Here is a 17,276-nt window from a genome sequence, read left to right as displayed (position 1 = left end):
TTTGCAAGGGTATTTTCATCTTAAACTTGGAGACAGCTGGGCCTGCTGCCAGGTTTAGGAAGTACAGAGGCAAGAAACATAAAACTAGCAAGAGGTAGGCTTCCTACTGGGGCTTATATTTAGCTGAGAGGAGCAGGAGCACTTAAAAGTGTCCTGCTGGTGCTCCCTGTGCCAGACAGTCCCTCAGCCAGTTCACGGAGGCCAACCTTGACCCGAGCCAGGAAAGGCAAGGGGAACGTGTCCCAGCCGATGGCACTTGTCTGGCCCAGCCCACCTGGCACCGCTGAGACCCCGGCTGCCCTTTGGATCAACTGACAGCAGTGCAGCGGGTGCGGTAGCAAGCCGGCCGTCACCTGTGCGCCGGGGGAAAGCTGCCGCCGGGAAGCTCCGAGCTGTGCTCGCTGCATGCTCCTGTGGATGAGGAAAACATGGGATGGGGCCATAGTCAGCAGGAGCGGTGCGCTCCAGGCAGGCTCGCCTCCACGTCGGTGTTTCAGACGCTCCTGCAGAGCCGGCCGGCTCCAGCACTGAAGCGGTACTGCGCCATACGCCATGCATGGGTTGTCGCGCTGAGCTAACGGCAAGACTCCTGCATGCCACATGTACTTGCTGCACACATCCGCCCTGGGCAGGGCCTGAGGGCGCAATGAACAACCGACCAACAGCCGGCAGCAGAAAGCCTCCCAAGAGGCTTCCTAGGTGAACCCCATGCCACATGCTCACCTGGGTCCTCACCCCGCGCAATGTTGGCTCAGCCACAGGGCTGGTGGCAGGGCAGCATGCAGAGCATGGCCCCGGGGCTGAACTAGTGCACAATGTGCAGGGTCCCCTGGCCGGCGCAGAGTCCCCTGGGTGTCATGGGGTGGCAGAGCCTCCGGCCCAGTGGGGGACAACAGCTGACGGCCGAGCCAGAGGGGCCGGGAGCCACCCAGCCAGGGAGAAGCACGACCTTGCAGCGACATGGGGAGCGCTGTGCCGTGGCAGGGAAACATGAGCCGAGCAGCTGCACGGTGCTTGGCCAGGGGCAAGGGCTGCCGGCGGCCAGCATGCAGAGCTGCTCTGAGCCACCCTGCGAACACCCTCCCCAGCAAGCATGGCCAGCTTGCTTCAAAAACAAAATGCCTTCCGGGGGGGGGGGGGGGGGGGGGGGCGCTTCATCCAACAAATAGCCACAGGCAGGTTTTGTTTTTAAAGCATTTTTACTTTGTTCATTGTGAATTGAATTTTTATGTGATTTCACTGCAAATGGACACATTTTGAAATACCATGTGTTCCCTCCTCTCTGCCCAGAGGGAGGTTGGCTGCTGACCCAGAGCAGTGAGCTGGAGGGCTGCGCCTGCTGAGAAGGGACGCACCACAGGCTCTTCATTTTCCATAGTAGCTTTGCACCTTTTCCAAAGTAAAGACAGTCCTCAGAAAGGAGGAAGCCTCAAGCGAAACACCCACCCCTCTCCTGTAGCTGGTATTGATTTTGTTGCGCCTGGCAAAGAAGAGGGACAATAGCTGGGGGAGGCAGAGGAATAAAAACAAGATTTCCTTCCACTTTTTTTTTGTTTTGTTTTGTTTTTTTTAATAAAAGTAAGTGTAATGTCATGCCCACATCCAACGCAACCTATCACCCCTGTGGTGGGTCTCAGGCGAGCACTCGCTGCATCTTCCCAACAGCCTTCTGAACAACCAGCACCTGCCAGAGCCCCGTTCAGGCGTGGCGCAGGACCCTGCCAAGCCCTGGCTCCATCAGCATGGCTTGGAGCAGATCACTATCCCTGCAGCATTCCCCCAGTGGGAATTCCTCCCTCAGCAGGCTACAAAAATGAACACCCACCTGCTGCACAGGTCGGCACCACAAGCTGGGTCTGCTCCACTGCCCTGCAGCCACGTGGCACCGAGGGGGCTTTGCCCCTCTAACACAAGCACGTGATGCTCCACCATTTTGGCGGCCATCCTCTGCATGTGAAATGGTGGTGGGCACAGCTGCACCCATCAGTGGCTGCCATTGTGTGCAGATCTACTGATTACATCTCAGTTGTCATGCCACTCAGTGAGAAGCGAAGCTAAATTAGAGCAACTAATTGCACCTCTCTTTGAAACAATCAGGATGACAAATCAGTGGTAATCTCTTCAGCTCTAGAGGGAAGCTATTGCAGCTCGCTTACAAGGATTAATCAGCTTTTCATCAGTGTTATTATACCAACGCTGCCTCAGGAGGAGCCCTGAGGCCACGCTGACTGGGCTCACACCATGGGGACACCAAGGCTTGTGGCTGCTGGTGAAGGCAAGCACTGCCAGGTTGCTCACTCCCAGCCCTTGTCCACATCAGCAAGGCTGCCAGCTCGCAGGCTATCGCATCTTTTGCTCAGCATGGTGGAGGTTCTGCCCGGTGGGCTGCTCAGCGGGCATCTGGATGCCACACTGCACTGGGCAGGAGGACCAGGGCTGGGCTCCAGGAGCTAACGCAGCTCCTTGCTCAGCGCAGGCAGCCCAGGTGAGATGGCCAACCTGCAGAAGACACCAGGACAAGGAATGGCAAGCGAGGTACCAAGGCCACCCTGCTGCCACTGGACCCACACTGACTTGGCCAGCTCAGCCAAGGACCCCAGGGCCACACGCTGCTGGGACATGGCCAGCAGAGGACTGGGAGCGAGGTGGCACCCTGGAGCTGGGCACAGCAGACAGACAACGGGACAGCTGAGGCAGGAAGGAAACCAGCATGGCCTCAGGGCTTCTGTTATGGCAGGTAACCACTTTGTTTGCCACGGTCATTAAACTCTTTGTTAGATTTACATGACCTAATGGGAAGCCTAGAGGCTCAAGTCTTGAGTGCAACCCTATCGGAGGGACTCTCTAATACACAAAACCATCTTAGTTACTGCAGTGGCATGTTAAGAGATTAGACATGGAGAAATAACTATATGGTACCTCTCTCTTTTACGTAACAAGTTGCAGGAGAAACCCTGGTACACCCTCCCCAGACCACAGTGAGGGTTTGCTCCACATGTCCTAGGGTTAGCACCACCAGCACTGCTCTGGGCCCATTGTTTGGGGCTGCTCCAGGAAAATCATCCCGTGCAGCCTGTTGAGCTGGAGCTGTCAGCAAGCAGTGCTGGTGCCATCAGCAAGCAGTGCTGGTGCCTTTCAACTCTTCACCACCTGCAGTCAGTGGAAAAGCACTCAGCAGCATCCCTCCTTGGCTGATGCTTAACATCCAGAGGACACAGGCCGCTATGGATGAAGGACCTAGGCTTGGTTCTCCCAGCCTTACCACTGCTACATGGCATGACTATGTCCAAACAAGCCACTTTCTGCTCAACAAAAGCTAAAAGAGCAGGTCTACAGTCTCTCATGGGAACCAATTCATCAGCTTCTACACTTCCACTGCACTTTGTGGCAATCCCAGAGCACTTTGCATCCCACAGATGTTAAGACCAATGGCGGCAGACAGCTTTTACTGAAAATGCCCAAGATCTTGTGCTGCATCAGGTGGTGGTGCCCCTCGGCCAAGGCCCAGGAGGAAAAGACTCCTGAGGGAAGATAAGCAATTCATGATACAACTCGATGGACAAAACTAACCCACTTGCTTTTTGTGGACTTACTTTCTTACTATCAGAGGCCTTCCCTTGGTCCACAAGTGTCCCTCTGCCTGGCCTGGCAGGAACTAAACACACAAGCATGAGCATGGAGTGCATGAGGAGGAGGGGAAGGCCACAGTGCTGGTGCGAAAGCCTCTGGAGACAAATTCTTGCTCTTTCATGCACTCAGACCAACAGCCCTCAGAGCCCTGGACAAGAGGGCTGAAGCCCTGCACGTGGCTCTGCTGTGCCTTGGAAAAATTCTGCAGAGAGCACATGGCATTTCAGTCCCCTGTTTCAGTTTACACAATTACAGGTCGCTCCATTCCCTCCCCAGTGCAGCCCTGCTCTCTCTGGCGAAGGAGTTGATGCAGGGCTGGGGAAAAAACCCTGCCTGGCCTTTCTTGGGGAGTTGCACAGGGATGGATTTGCAGCACCTACATGTTGGACCTTGCCCAGGCAGGCATCTGTCTTACAGACCCCAGCCCACTACTACCCTGGAAGCTGAACAGGAGGGGGAGCAGAGCCCAGGGAGACCTTTGCTGTTACTGCCCCAGCTGCATCCCCTCTGTGGCTGAGGAGAGGGTCCTTCCCGCAGGAAGAGCTGGTCAGCATCTCCAGCCAGAGCTAAGTCCTATGCTTCACACCCTCACTCCAGCAAACACCTTTGGGAGGCAGTCTCTGTGAAAGCAGCTGGCCGGTGGCATTCATGCAATTAAATTAGCCCTCCCTAAGTGGTACCAGCCTCCAGCATATCCCCACAAACCTATATACACCCCACCTCGCCCTCTTCTCCAGCGCGACCCTGGTGCACCTGCCTGTGGGCAAAGGCTGGCTGAAACTCATGTCCATCCTGCCTCCCACTGGGAGCCTACCAGATCTACCAGATGTTGGGCACAGTGCTCACTTAGGTGCAGGTCAGTGCCGCTGCCAGGGAGCCTGCCCAGCGCAGCAGCTCCGAGTGGGAAGCTGCCCAGCCGTGCAGTGGAAGATGGTCCTTGGAGTCCAGGAGACAGTCAGCAACAAGGCTGGCATGGTGCTGCATGAGGGCACTGTCCGAGCAGGTGTCCACGTGGCTCTGGAACAGATCACCACCTGCAAGGGATGGAGAGCAGACGAGATTAGCAAAACTCAGCCATGGTTATGGAAGCCCAGCTCCCAGCAGCTCCTTTTGGCTTCAGACCCAGTCCCTGCTCAGTCAGGAGAGAGGCTGACATTAAGGGGTCCTGGATCAGGGCCTGCTGCAGCATCTTCCATAGAAAAAATATCAGACTGCAGCCCATTGCCAGGGGCCAGTGAAGGGCCTCCAGGCCATGCTGGGATCCCAAGGTGTGCATGCCAACACACCAGCACCCAGAGCAGTTTAGCACAGCCCTCCTGTCACAATCCTGTGCACAACAGCTCTGTGCCAGCTCTGCTACGTTACAGCACTTGGATTGCACCATAAAAATGCAATGATGCACTTGAGTTACATAAAGATGTAACTCTTGGAGGAGAAAGGGCTCTTGACGTTTCCCCACAGCAGGCTTGTTAGGGTACATTATGAATGCTAACACCATGGATAGAAAGCACACAGGAAGGTGAACAAGCCAGGTGTCAGGCCCTCCAAAGCAGTTAAACTAAAACTGCTGAAAAACATACAAGGAAATGGAAATCCACAGTACATGCCTGCAACCAAAAGAACTCTAGAACATGTTTATATACTGTAAACATACACTATATAGCATACATAATTATAATTTCACTTTCCCACTGGCATATGTGTGGGCACACACCAAGTATAACATGTACATAAAATACTTCAGAGAGATATATTTAAGTCATCTTCATGGGCACATACAGAAAGCATCCAGGCAACAGATTTCTCCTAGTGAATTCAAAGAGCTGAACCAGGAGCCATCCTTAAAAACAGCAGAGCCCTCTTTAATTCATCGTCACTCGCACAAAAACAAGTACATCCAAACCCTTTCTTTTTTCCCTTCTGAACTCTCTCCTACCCGAGTTATTAGAATTTGCCTTTCTGCTGCTGGGGCCTTGATACACACGGTTTACTCTGCAGCATGTTAAACTGCCCACAAAAGACAGTGTGATAAAGAAGCCAGGTTACGAAGCTGTATCTGCTCTGCTCCAGGTGGATTCTCTGCAGATCCCCGCTCGCAGCTTTACTCGGGCCAAGTCGATTAGAAATGTCTGAAAGTCAAAGCGTCATTCCCGCATGTGATCTCTGGGAGTTTCCCAGTGTATTCCGTAATCGGGGCTCACAAACACAGTCCTTCCCTTGTGCATTGCCATTGTTGCCTGTAACAAAGATGTTTTGGATCCAAGGAAAGGGTTAACCCCTGTGCAGTCATTGCATTGAGTCTTGGAGGTCTGAGTGCTGCCAACTCCTGAAAAATGGCCACCAGGCAAGCTGCTGAGAATAATCAGAATAAGATTGGAAGGTGTCCACATCAATCAATCACTTGTTGACAGATGACTGGAAGCCCCCACTGTGACCGTGGACAGCTGACCAACTCTCGGCTTAAGCTTAAGTCTAACATTAGCCTGTTTGTTTCGTGTGGGTGGCTTCTGCATTATGACCTTAATAGTCAATCAATCTTGCAATGAGTAGTCTGTCTGGCAAAAACATTAATTATCCATACTATTCATGCATTGAAAAGCTTTATCTTCAAAAACTCAGCATCACTTAGGGAGGAATAACAGAACCCAGAGCAAGAAAATAAGTCCAGCCTCAGTTCCTAAGGGGGGAAGCGGATGGCAGGGACAAGCTCCTGGGGCTGCTGCAGCCCTGACCGCAGCCCAGGATCAGGGGCACTCAGAGCAGGGCTTGGCCTTGTTTTTATTCCTGGTACCTATTCAGGCAGCTTAGAGGCTGCTGCTTTTGCACCAGCAACTGCTGGAATCGGTGCCAAGAGGAAGACGAGGGGGAGAGATATAAAAGGACAACAAACACACATCAATTAAACCTTGCAAGCTGTTAGTCACACTAGTTAATAAGTTCATTCTATCTGTAAAGTGCTCTTAGTGACAAATCCTTTAACTGGCACTCAGAGCGTTATTATGGCTTTCAAGATGCCTCTGTCTTTCATGTGCAGCTTCTTGTACACATGTGAGTGCTCCCCGTTGCGCAGTCTGTTTACACTAGTTGTGAGAAGACATCATCAAAGCAAACTGAAAGCAACACTAAATGCTTCAGAAAAACAGAATTCATTCATTGCTGCCTGCTCTGAAATCGCCTTTCAGTTTGTTTAGAGGCAGTGGTCACTGCAAACCGCAGTGGCAGCAGGGGGGAAAGGGGGAGCCAGGCTGGCACAGCCTGCATTTGGCCTCTCCGGGGCATTGCCACTGAAAACACCCACTCCCCCGGCACCAGGCAGAGACTGGAGCCCCTTCCTGCCAGCTGTGACATGGTGGTCACGTCTCCAGCCATGAGGAGCAGGGAGCTGCCCATCCCCTTCTGTGGCCAGAGATCCAGACCACGGCGGTCTGCGTACCTGAGCTGTGCTCGGCACAGGACAAGGGCAGCCCCTGCGCCTGGGTGGTGGGAGCAGGAGTGATGCCCTGGGGCCGTCTCCCCAGGGAGCCCTTCGGGGCTGCTGGGCAGGACAGACCCCCACCTCCCTGCTACCACCCCCTCTTTCATTCCTGATCATCGACCTCCTGTCCTCCTCCGCCATCGCACCCGCATGCATTCGTCCTGGCCATTCCTGTGCTGCAAGGGACCCGGAGGATGGTGCAAAGGTTCGTTTCAAAGAGCTAAAATCAGACAGAGCTTCGAGCAAGGTGAAGCAAGGAGAAGAGGCGCCATGCTTGGGAGGGATGCTCCTGCCTCACTCACCGCCCTGCAGCAGCCAGAGCAGCCAGACAGCCCGGCACAACTTTGAGGCAGAGGTCTGCAGGAGCAACACGGGGCAGAGGTGCTGAGCCACTGGAGGACCACGTGCCTGCGCAAGGCTGCCGTAAAGGCTCTGCAAGGATGCCCCTTTCCCAAACTTCAAAATCCTCTTACTTCAGAGGGGATCTGTCTCTGCTGCCCTGGGCACAGAGGTGGCTGGGGCAGGGTCCCCAAGACCAGTGTGTGCTCAGCAGGGTGAGGTTGCGGCAACTCTCCAAGGACCGGTGGGTTTGGTGCCAGCCCCAGAGGTCCCGTGTTGCACAGATCTGGCACAGCAGGGAGGGAGCCGGGCTGCAGCGCAGCCCCACTGGTGCAGGCAGATACCCGGTCCTACCCAGTATTCATCCCTCTCCTAATGCTGCAAATTAATTAAACTCTTTATCCAGTGCTGCAGGGGAAACAGAGCCGAGATGTCTAATGGGTGTGGGCCAGGTTCACACTCAAGTGGCTGTGGCATTGGAACGGCCATTTCAGAGCACAGCATCCCTACGGAGCCCCATGTCAGGAGCCAGCTGGGTGCCAGGACATGTCACATCCAGTGTCCCTCAGAGCAGAGTCACGCTGCCCTTCTCCCCAGACAAACTCTCCAGCACTGGGCTGGTCTAACACAGGCCCATGTGCACAACACCATGGTGTGCATGCAGGCACAGGCAGGGGGCTCCTCATTAATGCCTTGTAACCTAGGAGTAGTCCAAGCACTACAAAAACAACACCGTAGGCTAAAGAGCTGCCCATTCTGCCCAGATATAGGGATATAGAGACACTACTACATGCACGGTCTGTATCTTATCCTGCTGCCAAATGCTCCTGTACTCAACAGCAAAGATGGCCCAGGCTCCACGCCTTGCACTGGGTGGACGGTACAGGGTGAACACCAGTGGTGCCTCACAGGCCAGAATGCAGAAGCCCCTTCAATACCCGCTGGTCCCTGTTCAGGCAAAGAGCAACGAGGAGTTGGGTCCACCAGCACCCTACATAGCACAGAACCCAACCAACATCCCAGTAGAGCAATATGGGACATGCAACAGCAGGTAAATGCACTGGCACAGGGGAGGCTAGGGACCCAACCCCAACCGCCGTGCCTGGGGCCCCTGGCTGCACAGTCAGAGCACAGCTCCGTGGGACACCCGTATGGAAACTATATTCTCTTTAGTCAAAGTCAAAGCAATTAGGCCCCTGCAATGTTGGATTAAAACAGAGACAGCTAATCGGAGACCGTCCATAATCTTTCACGCTTGGGCTGCCAAAGCAGGCCACAATTCAGCAGGCCTTGTCTGGACTGATTGTATTTCCTGAAAAATGAACAGTAACTCTTGTGTAGAAGCAAGTTATGTTTCTGCAAACTCTCTTCCACAAAAATTAAAGTATTAATCACTTTAATAAACATTAACGTGGAATGGTCATTCATTAGATTCAGGAAAATACACAGCCTCAAAGCAATCATTTCATGATTTTGGTACCCAGCACACTCACAACACAGCACTTGTGCTCCTCTTGCACAGCATGCCCCAAGCCGGCAGGCACCCGATGCCCGCTCAGCTCCACTCTGCACCCACTTGCCAGTGGGCAGTGCAGCTGTGCACTGAGAGCTGTGTGGCCAAACCCAGGCACAGACCTGGCAGCAGGAGCAGCACTGCTGCCTGCCTGCACCATTGTCACGTCAGTGCCGTATCATAATCTTCTAGGTATGCAAAGAGAACAGCACAATCTACTAGCACAGTCAAGGAAGCAGAAAAAGGGGGTACAAATGTAACAGGAAATTTCATTAAGCTTCTCTTTTAAGCACAAAGCCACCAATTTCCAGCTCTGCTGGTAACTGCGTCTAGCACAGCCCAAGCAGTCACAAAGCAGGCCTGCCTTCAGACCAGCTAGCCCTGTTTGCACAGCACAAGCACCATCCCCAGGAGCCCCCCAGGGAGCCCTGCCTGTGTGCAGCAGAGGAGGTAACCGGCTGGCTGCTCACTGGCTCTGCTGTGCACCCGCTGCAGCCAGCTCTTGCTCCCAGACACCACGTGCAAAGGGGGTCTAGAAAGTTGGTGTCCACACCTGCCTTCAAGCTGCCACAGCTTGTGATGTACAGCAAGGAGCCAAAAGAAAGGGAGATTACTAGTGCCATAAGGCCCCCACACCTCCAAAAGCCAGGGCTGCCAACGGCTCTCCACCAAATGCCTTCCACGGCTGTATCACTTCTGTCCTGTATCACCAATTACCCATTGCAGTTGGGCAAACCCCTCGTGTGCTCCATGGTGCAAGGCACAGGCACATGGCCCCTGCTCCTGGAGCAAAGTCCCCACCAACATGAATGTGCAGCATGAGTAAGGATTGCTCCAGAGAGCTCTGCCCAGGGATGAGTGATCTGCAGCACAAACCCAGAGCAGGACTCTGCCATGGCAGCAAACAGAGCTGGCCAGTCAGGCTGCGACCCCAGCTCGGCCATGCCATACCCTGCCCCTGGCCAGCTCTGCTCAGCCACAACATGCCAGCTTGGCTGCCCACACTCACAGCTCCAAATCTGTATTTAAGCATCTGTAAGGAGTGCCCACCTCATTGACATGGCACCAGGTATCACATATGTGGGTGGCACTAGTAAGGCCATGCTAATGGTGAACGTGACCCAGAGTCTTCCAAAAGGCGGAGCACTGCCAGAGGCCGGCCTCCCATCGCACCTCCGTTTGCTGAGCGGCGAGACTCAGTGCCTTGCTCACCATGGTGACTATCTGCCCAGCTCCTCCAGCAGCATGCCCCAGGGATGGAGGGGGGCCATGCAGCTGAGAAGCGGGGCAGCAGCAGCAGCATTTGGGAGACCTCCAGGCTATCAGATGCACACAATAATGTTAGATCTTCTGCCCCAGAAGGTCCTTGGTGCAACCTGGCCTCCTCCGGCTGGCTCAGGGCTTCATGGCCGGTGTCAAGTGGCAACTTTCTGGATTCTGACCTTGTTGGAATTTGCTCCTGGGGGGGGACACGCCAGTCCATAAAGTTCCCATTAGTGTAAAAGCAGATGTAAGCACTTTGTTGGCAGAGTTCAGCAGCAGGGAAGCCTGCAGTTGATCAGTTCTGCCTCGCTGGTCACTGCAGTCAACAGGAATTACTACAGAGGATTTCTGTGCCCCCTCTCCCAAAGCCCAGCCCTCTTCAAAAAAAGAAGATTTAAAGAAACCAGCCAAGCTCAGACACCGCTCCAATATAACACAATAAATCTGCGTGATGCATGCCAAGGGGAGTTGGCCCCATCCAGGAACAGCCAGCAGGAGGGCGGCGTGAATTTGTTTATTTTATGGAACAAATCTAACCACAGGGACTGGATGCCACTCAACGTGAGGAGTGAGCGGCTCTGGGGCCTTTGTGCTGAGTGACTTGCTGCAGGACTGAGGCACAGGTGGATGGCAGCTGGGACTGGCCTTTGCCACCGGCTCCCCACGAGGACAGAAGATGCCTGGCACTCCTGGATCTTCCATAGCCAGGGAGCATCGCCTTCCCCTTCCCACGGGCACCACGGATGCGAGGGGATGGCCAGGCCCCGTGACGCCACCCTGGGCTGGGGACCTAAGCGCGGCCCTCCCCAGGACCCCGGCCACCCCGCGGGGTCTGCAGGCCACTGGGCTCAGCCAGAGGGAGAGGAAGAGATGGCAGTAAAGATGGTGCACTGCTGTTGCCGGCCATTTGGGGCCGTGGTGCTTCCCATCGCAGGCAGAGCGGGATTACCAGTACTGCGGGGTGCTAGGGCTCACAGCACTCCCTCCTCAGCCCCTCGCGCTCCCTCTCCATCGTGTCGCATTGAGAACCAGCACCGGCTGACCTGGTTTCAGCCAGTTTTCCTTCATGATTAACACTCCCTAGGCCCCTGCTCACTCTGTTATTCTCACCAAATTAAAGAGCAGTCCCAGATCCTCGTTAGATTTGCTCACATTTGAGCAGTGTCATGTGGTCAGTAGCCCATGGCAATACACTAAATTAAAGGCCTAATGCAGAATCCACCTACGAGCCTGACAACTAATGAATCGAGGGCTTCAGGCCCCAGAGGACCCGCGCTGGGATGAAGCCACTTCACACTGAGCCAGAGCAGAAGTGCAGTCCCTGGGCTGTCATTCAGAAATAAAGAGTTGTTTAATTTTATTCACCGCAGGACACAGAAAAACAGCATCGCTGTAACTAACAGCTGGTTTGCCAGAGAGCCAGGCAGCGACGACTCCTCTCAGTGCCGATCCCCAGAGCACAGCAGCTCCCACCCGCGCACCATAGGTGCTGACAAATAAACTCCCGCTTGGTTTCAATGAACTGGGTTTGAGTCCCCAGCACGGAAAAGCTGACTCTCTCGCCTATGGTCAAAATTAATACCTCCACCCATCCCTCCAAACCAACGCCAGCTGCTCCAGAGCATGCAACTGGGCCACCTCCCCATACCCCTGGCCCTGCACAGCTCTTCCTCCACACCAGCACCCACTGCTCCCCAAACAAAGGGCCCAAGGGAGCACAACTGCTCGTGGCACAGCACGTAAGCACAACTGCCCCGGCTCACGGGTGAGCGGCACTGCCTGCGGGCATCAGTCAACACTGATTGGGCTACACATGAGAAAAACAGAGACTGTGGCTCCCACTCTCGGCTTTTAGACCCTTCTCCCCATCCTCTGGCAGCAGCTGGGTGAGCACTGGATGTAAACACTGGGGCCAATGCAGCGGCCATCAATTTTGCTCTGAAGCATTTCAAGTTGGAGCTGGAGTCTGGAAAGGTTCAGCCTGTTGCATCAGACAGCTCCAGCCCTGCAAAGCTCAGGGCTGTTTTGGTAAGGAAATGTTTGCCGAAACCTTCCCCTCCCCCAGATCCCTACTCTCAGCTTCACGTTCACACACTCATGCACACACACTCACACTCTGCTCCAGCTTACAGAAACAGAGAAGCTACACTAAGTGACACTTCTCTTCACAGAAAACGCATGCGTGTCCCGAAGCTGCAAACACTGCAGCAGCTACGCAGCACTCCCAAGGCAGGGTGCACAGAGCAGATCATCATGTTAGGATTAGTGGTGTTTTTTCGGTCTCACACCAAAGAAAGCAACTCCCTCTCTCAGTGAACAGCCAAGCGAGCCCAAGGCAAAACCCGTGGTTAAGAACAACTCCTGTTCCTAGCTGACTCTGCACACCAGCACCACTGGGAATCGCTGCTCCCCCAGCAGCGTACCAAAGGGTTGCCAGGTGTTGGGGCAAATTCAAACCCCAGCAGACCAGAGCCACCAGAGACCACGTAAGAGGATAGTTAGAAATACCTGTCCAGAGGACACCCCTTTCTCGTGATGGAGCCACCTCCTTACAGGCAATCCACGATCTCTTCTGCATTTCTTCATGTCATCCCAAAGCCAGGAGGCTTCACTGCAAAAGGCACTCTGATCCCCAGCAGAAGGGTTTCCCTGGCAGGCTTCACCTGCAGCTCACCTATTGCAATGCCACGCATGGCTGCTCTGCTCCTGCACCTGGAAACAGCTGGCCATGGACTATCTCAGCATAGCCACCAAAAGGCAGAAAAGCTGAGAGCAGCACAGCCCCCAGTGGTGGGTCAGACTGAGGGGGGAACCCCACACCAGTGGCTCTGAGAGTAGGCATAACGGTGCCTTGGCAGGGCAGGGGAGGCTGAGAGGCAGTGACCCAGCAGTGGGCAGTGGGCTGCAGCCCGACCAGGCACCGCTCCACCCCAGCATGGCCAGGTGCGCAGGCACAGGATCTGTAATGTTGGCTATTCAAGTCCAGTCCAGTTTAAATGCTTAATTTGTTTTAAACACTGACACTGCACATAAAACACCTCTGAGGATCCTGGTCTCATCCCTGAGGCTCAGCCAAGCCCAGGCCTCCGTCGTGCCCCTAGCACCAGGCAGCCTTTGGACACCAGCATCCCCGGAGCCCCGCTCAGCCACGGCTCCTGTGCTGGACCCACTCCTCTGGAAGGGGGAGGCCCGCAAGCAGTCACTGCTGGAAGCGGCTGTTTCCTAATTGCTGAGCAGTCTCTGATGTCCAAAGATGCAAACGCAATTTTACAACAGACAGCTCTGCTTAAGGTTTCTCATTGACAAATGCAGCTATTTATATGACACTTATAAATGTGCACACATAATAGACTGAGGAAAGCTTTATGCCTAAATACTGTCAACACTCTGACAACATTTTTATTACACTAGTAAATAATTTGTTTTGTTGCTTCTTAATTGGGAATCAATAAAGTGCCTATGTTTAATTACATTCCTTATTTCAGAATGGTTGGGATCAGTTGGTCTTTTCTCCCTACAGAGATTAAGGACTTTGTATTTAGGATTCAGAGAACACAGAGAGTGCCTACAGGAGAGAACAGCCCCCTTAAAGAAATGGACGTAGTTAGCAGGATCATTATTAACTATAAACAACCCACATGAAGAAAGGTCAGAAGCACACTTACCCTTTCCCATCTGTAAACAACCAATTATTCAGCTCATCAAACAAAATAATGCACAAGTATTTACATGTGTGTGGTGTTTGTGCATGCACATGTGTGTGATCAGGTGCACCTGGCATAGCTAAAGGAAGCCCCATGACATGAGCATGTGCAAAACCCAGACAGGGTAACCCAGCACACAAGTGACTGACGAACCCCCTTCCTCTGGCAGCAGACCCCCTGTCACTGAGGGCAGAAGGCAGCTGCCCCACTGCACAGCTAGGCCAGGTACCGTAACAAGGTGGTGCTCGCTGGCAGGCAGCAGCACCGCTGCTCTGCTTGGGGGCAGAGACGCACATTTGAGCAGCATGCGAATGGTGGGGATATAAATAACAATATCCTGCGCTGTCTCAGAGACAGCTGTGTGGTAACTCTTGCAATTACTTGCTTGTAAATGGCAACCTTTACATGTGCTTGACTTGTGACATCTTTACAGGCTCCATCTCCGGAGAGCTCCTGGCGCGGCTCAGCAGAGCTGCCTCCCGCCGCGGTGCCGGCGCTCCTGCTGCCCCACCAAGGCCACCCCAGCCAGGACACACGGTGCTGGGGGATCCCACCTCCCCGCTCCGCCATGGGGCCGCAGCTCTGTACCCACCCCTGGTGCCCTGCTCCAGGGGTGGCCAGGCAAGCCCCCTGCCCAGGGAGCAGTGATCTCTGGCCAGGCACATGGTGCCACTGCCACCATCCACCATATGTTTCAGATGGGCATGCTCATGGACCTAAACCTCCCTCCTCATCTCCAAAGTACAGGCTAACCTGTGGCGCAAGGAGAAAGCAACGGACTCACTGCCTGTGGCTGGTCCAAAATGCCTCAGCTCATCCCTACAAAGTGGCCATCTGAGAACCCACCCCAGAAAGCACCGCACTGTGGACACAGGACACACAGATCTGTGGCCTTTGGGGGACAGGAGAACGCTCCCCAGTGACCCTCCAAAATACCATAACAGTGGGGGGGGAGCTTTGCAGACATGCGGGTCAGTCGTTCAGAGCAGGGGTGCAGTGGTTGGAGCAGCCAGCAGGAACTGGAAAGGGAGAAGGCTAGATAACCGAGCGATGGGCTGTATCAAGGCCACCACTCCCAGCCAGGCACGGGTGAAAGCTTCCCTCTCCTCTCCGCTGCTGGCAATCAATTCATCCCCGGTACATGAGGACAGTGGGGCAAGGAGGAGCACTTAAGGCTGCCATGTTTATTTGATGCTGGTACACAGCCTATCCACCCCACATTTCTCCATCTGGACAAAGCATGACTACTTCTCTAAAGCAATTTTTTCATCCCTAGTGCAAGAGCTGCATTTTAGCATTAATTTCTTTTTTCCCAGACAGTCTTCAATCTCATTAATTTTAAGACACTCTAAGCTCTCTTTAGTGGTCTCTAACATAATTCTCCTAACTTAAGATACACTAGATAGAAGTAGCCAATCCCGTTCATAATTGTATATATGGCCAGCAATTCAAATTCACTTCCCCCTGATTTAATGTCCTATTTGTATTCTATCAATAAATGAAGTTCTCAGGACCATACTTAAATGGAAGCAGCACCATGCTCTGATAGCCAAAGCCAGCAAAAAAAATTTCATCGCTAAACCAAAACGTCTTGTAGTATATGATTCTTTGACTTATTGTTCTCTCCTCTTCACTGCACTTGAATATTAAATGTTGTATTAATAGCTCACTCTTAATTATCCATGAGTAATGTACTACAACCAGAAAATTAATGGAGGGAAGCACCACAAAAATGGAAAAAAATTCTCACTATCTCCAATACATTTTCAAACAGCCTGTGAGAGGAAGAGAGACATACGCACTCCTTGAACACAGCCAGACAAAAGACCAGCACTGGGGAGGGGTCCACTGCTGAACCCCTGTGAACACGACTCCTCACCCCTCTGGACGTTGCTCACCGTGAGGAGATTATGAGCATAATGATCATATAAATCTGGGGGTGGCCTAGAGAGGGGAGGGCAGGGGCAACCACTGACTCTGTCCTGAAGCCCAAGGTGGAGGAGATGAGCGAGACCAGAGCAAGAAATTCAAGACTGTTAAGGAAGACTTTTCCATAAACATGCAATTCAGCTCTGGGCTTCACTGCTGCAGGAAGGTGTTGAGATCTGAACTTGAAAAGACTGACAAAGGACTGGGTGTTTTTACAGATAACATGGATTCTCAGAGTTAAACATTACAGCTGACAAACATGGGAGATGCTACACCCCTCATCTCATCACCACGGTTTAAAGTGCTCTCCAAAGGGCACCCGAGAGGGAGGACCTCTTGTCTCTGCCAGCACATGTTCCCCCCCCCAGGACCAAGGGCCCAGCTCAGACCCTGAGCTCGGTGGGTAGCAGGACAGACCCACAGCACTGATTGGTTCCCGGGTTTCATGGCGGTTCGCATCCCATGGACATGGGCTGAATCAGCCAGGCATGTTCTGACCTGGCGATGCAACTCGGTGCTCACCCACCAAAATCCCACCCTGAGCGCCTGGCTGCTATCAGCCTCCTGTCAACTCACCCATGCTTGGAAACTGAGCCCTGTGAGATGTTACCAGTGACATACACATACAGCATGGACCATATATATCACCACTCTCAATGCACTGCCCTACTTTGAGTGTCTTTGTCTCCATAAGTCAAAACACGGCTGTCACATCAGCTGCATGGCCCTGCAGCAGGGAACACGCCTATTCCTTTCCCTCCACCAGCACGATCTCTGTTCACTGGAGCATCTCAGGTCTGTGGAAGCAGAACCAAGCTTTCTAAACCACACTCTTGGCAATGCTGCTGCCAGTGATGGACACCATGAGGACAAAGAGCCAGCAGACGGCCAGACAGACCCACAAACAGGAAGCCTGCTTTATAAGTAAAACCAACAGCCTGCTTACTGGAGCAGCAGTCTCTAGCTGGGCTGTGATGCAGCCTCATGAGAGCAGATGACAATCAGCACTGAAGAGGAAACAGGCAATAATATTCCTTTAACTTCATCACTAGAAATACTGCCCGAGGAAGGGAAATGCTGCAAAAGTTGTCTGCACCCTGGCACAAAGCACAGGAATCAAAGCTCTGGTACCCTGATCAGCTCTGAACTTTGTAAAACTAATTTATTGAACTGTTCAGCATAGGGAAGGGAATTAGTTACTTTGTCTCTTACTCAATACAGGCATTAAAAAATTAACAGGCCATTACTAAGTTTTCTTTGCATTTCTGCCTATTACAGTGTTATTTAACAACTCGGAGCTCTGCTCCAAACTCAGCACTGTAGTGCAAGGAACCTGCAGTCCCAGGGAAACCCCTACCTGCTGCAAACCCTTTTGCTCTGAAACCGTGCCCACACATAGGAGCGCAGCGCAACACACCACTCC

The 17,276-nt window shown here is 53.2% G+C and overlaps 1 protein-coding gene across 1 annotated transcript in view; it reads right to left on the bottom strand.

Annotated features, from left to right (window-relative positions):
* Nucleotides 1–3,108: 3,108 nt before the first annotated feature.
* Nucleotides 3,109–17,276, bottom strand: part of MN1 (MN1 proto-oncogene, transcriptional regulator) — a 118,228-nt gene continuing 104,060 nt past the window's right edge. The window contains exon 2 of the mRNA XM_052796232.1: nucleotides 3,109–4,664. Coding sequence (XP_052652192.1) covers nucleotides 4,477–4,664 — 188 coding nt within the window. The 3' untranslated portion in view covers nucleotides 3,109–4,476. The remainder of the gene's footprint in view (nucleotides 4,665–17,276) is intronic.

Source organism: Harpia harpyja, chromosome 9 (assembly GCF_026419915.1).
Source record: "Harpia harpyja isolate bHarHar1 chromosome 9, bHarHar1 primary haplotype, whole genome shotgun sequence".
Taxonomy (NCBI): domain Eukaryota; kingdom Metazoa; phylum Chordata; class Aves; order Accipitriformes; family Accipitridae; genus Harpia; species Harpia harpyja.
The sequence above is the reverse complement of the archived record's forward strand: the minus strand, read 5'-3'. Positions and strand labels throughout refer to the sequence as shown.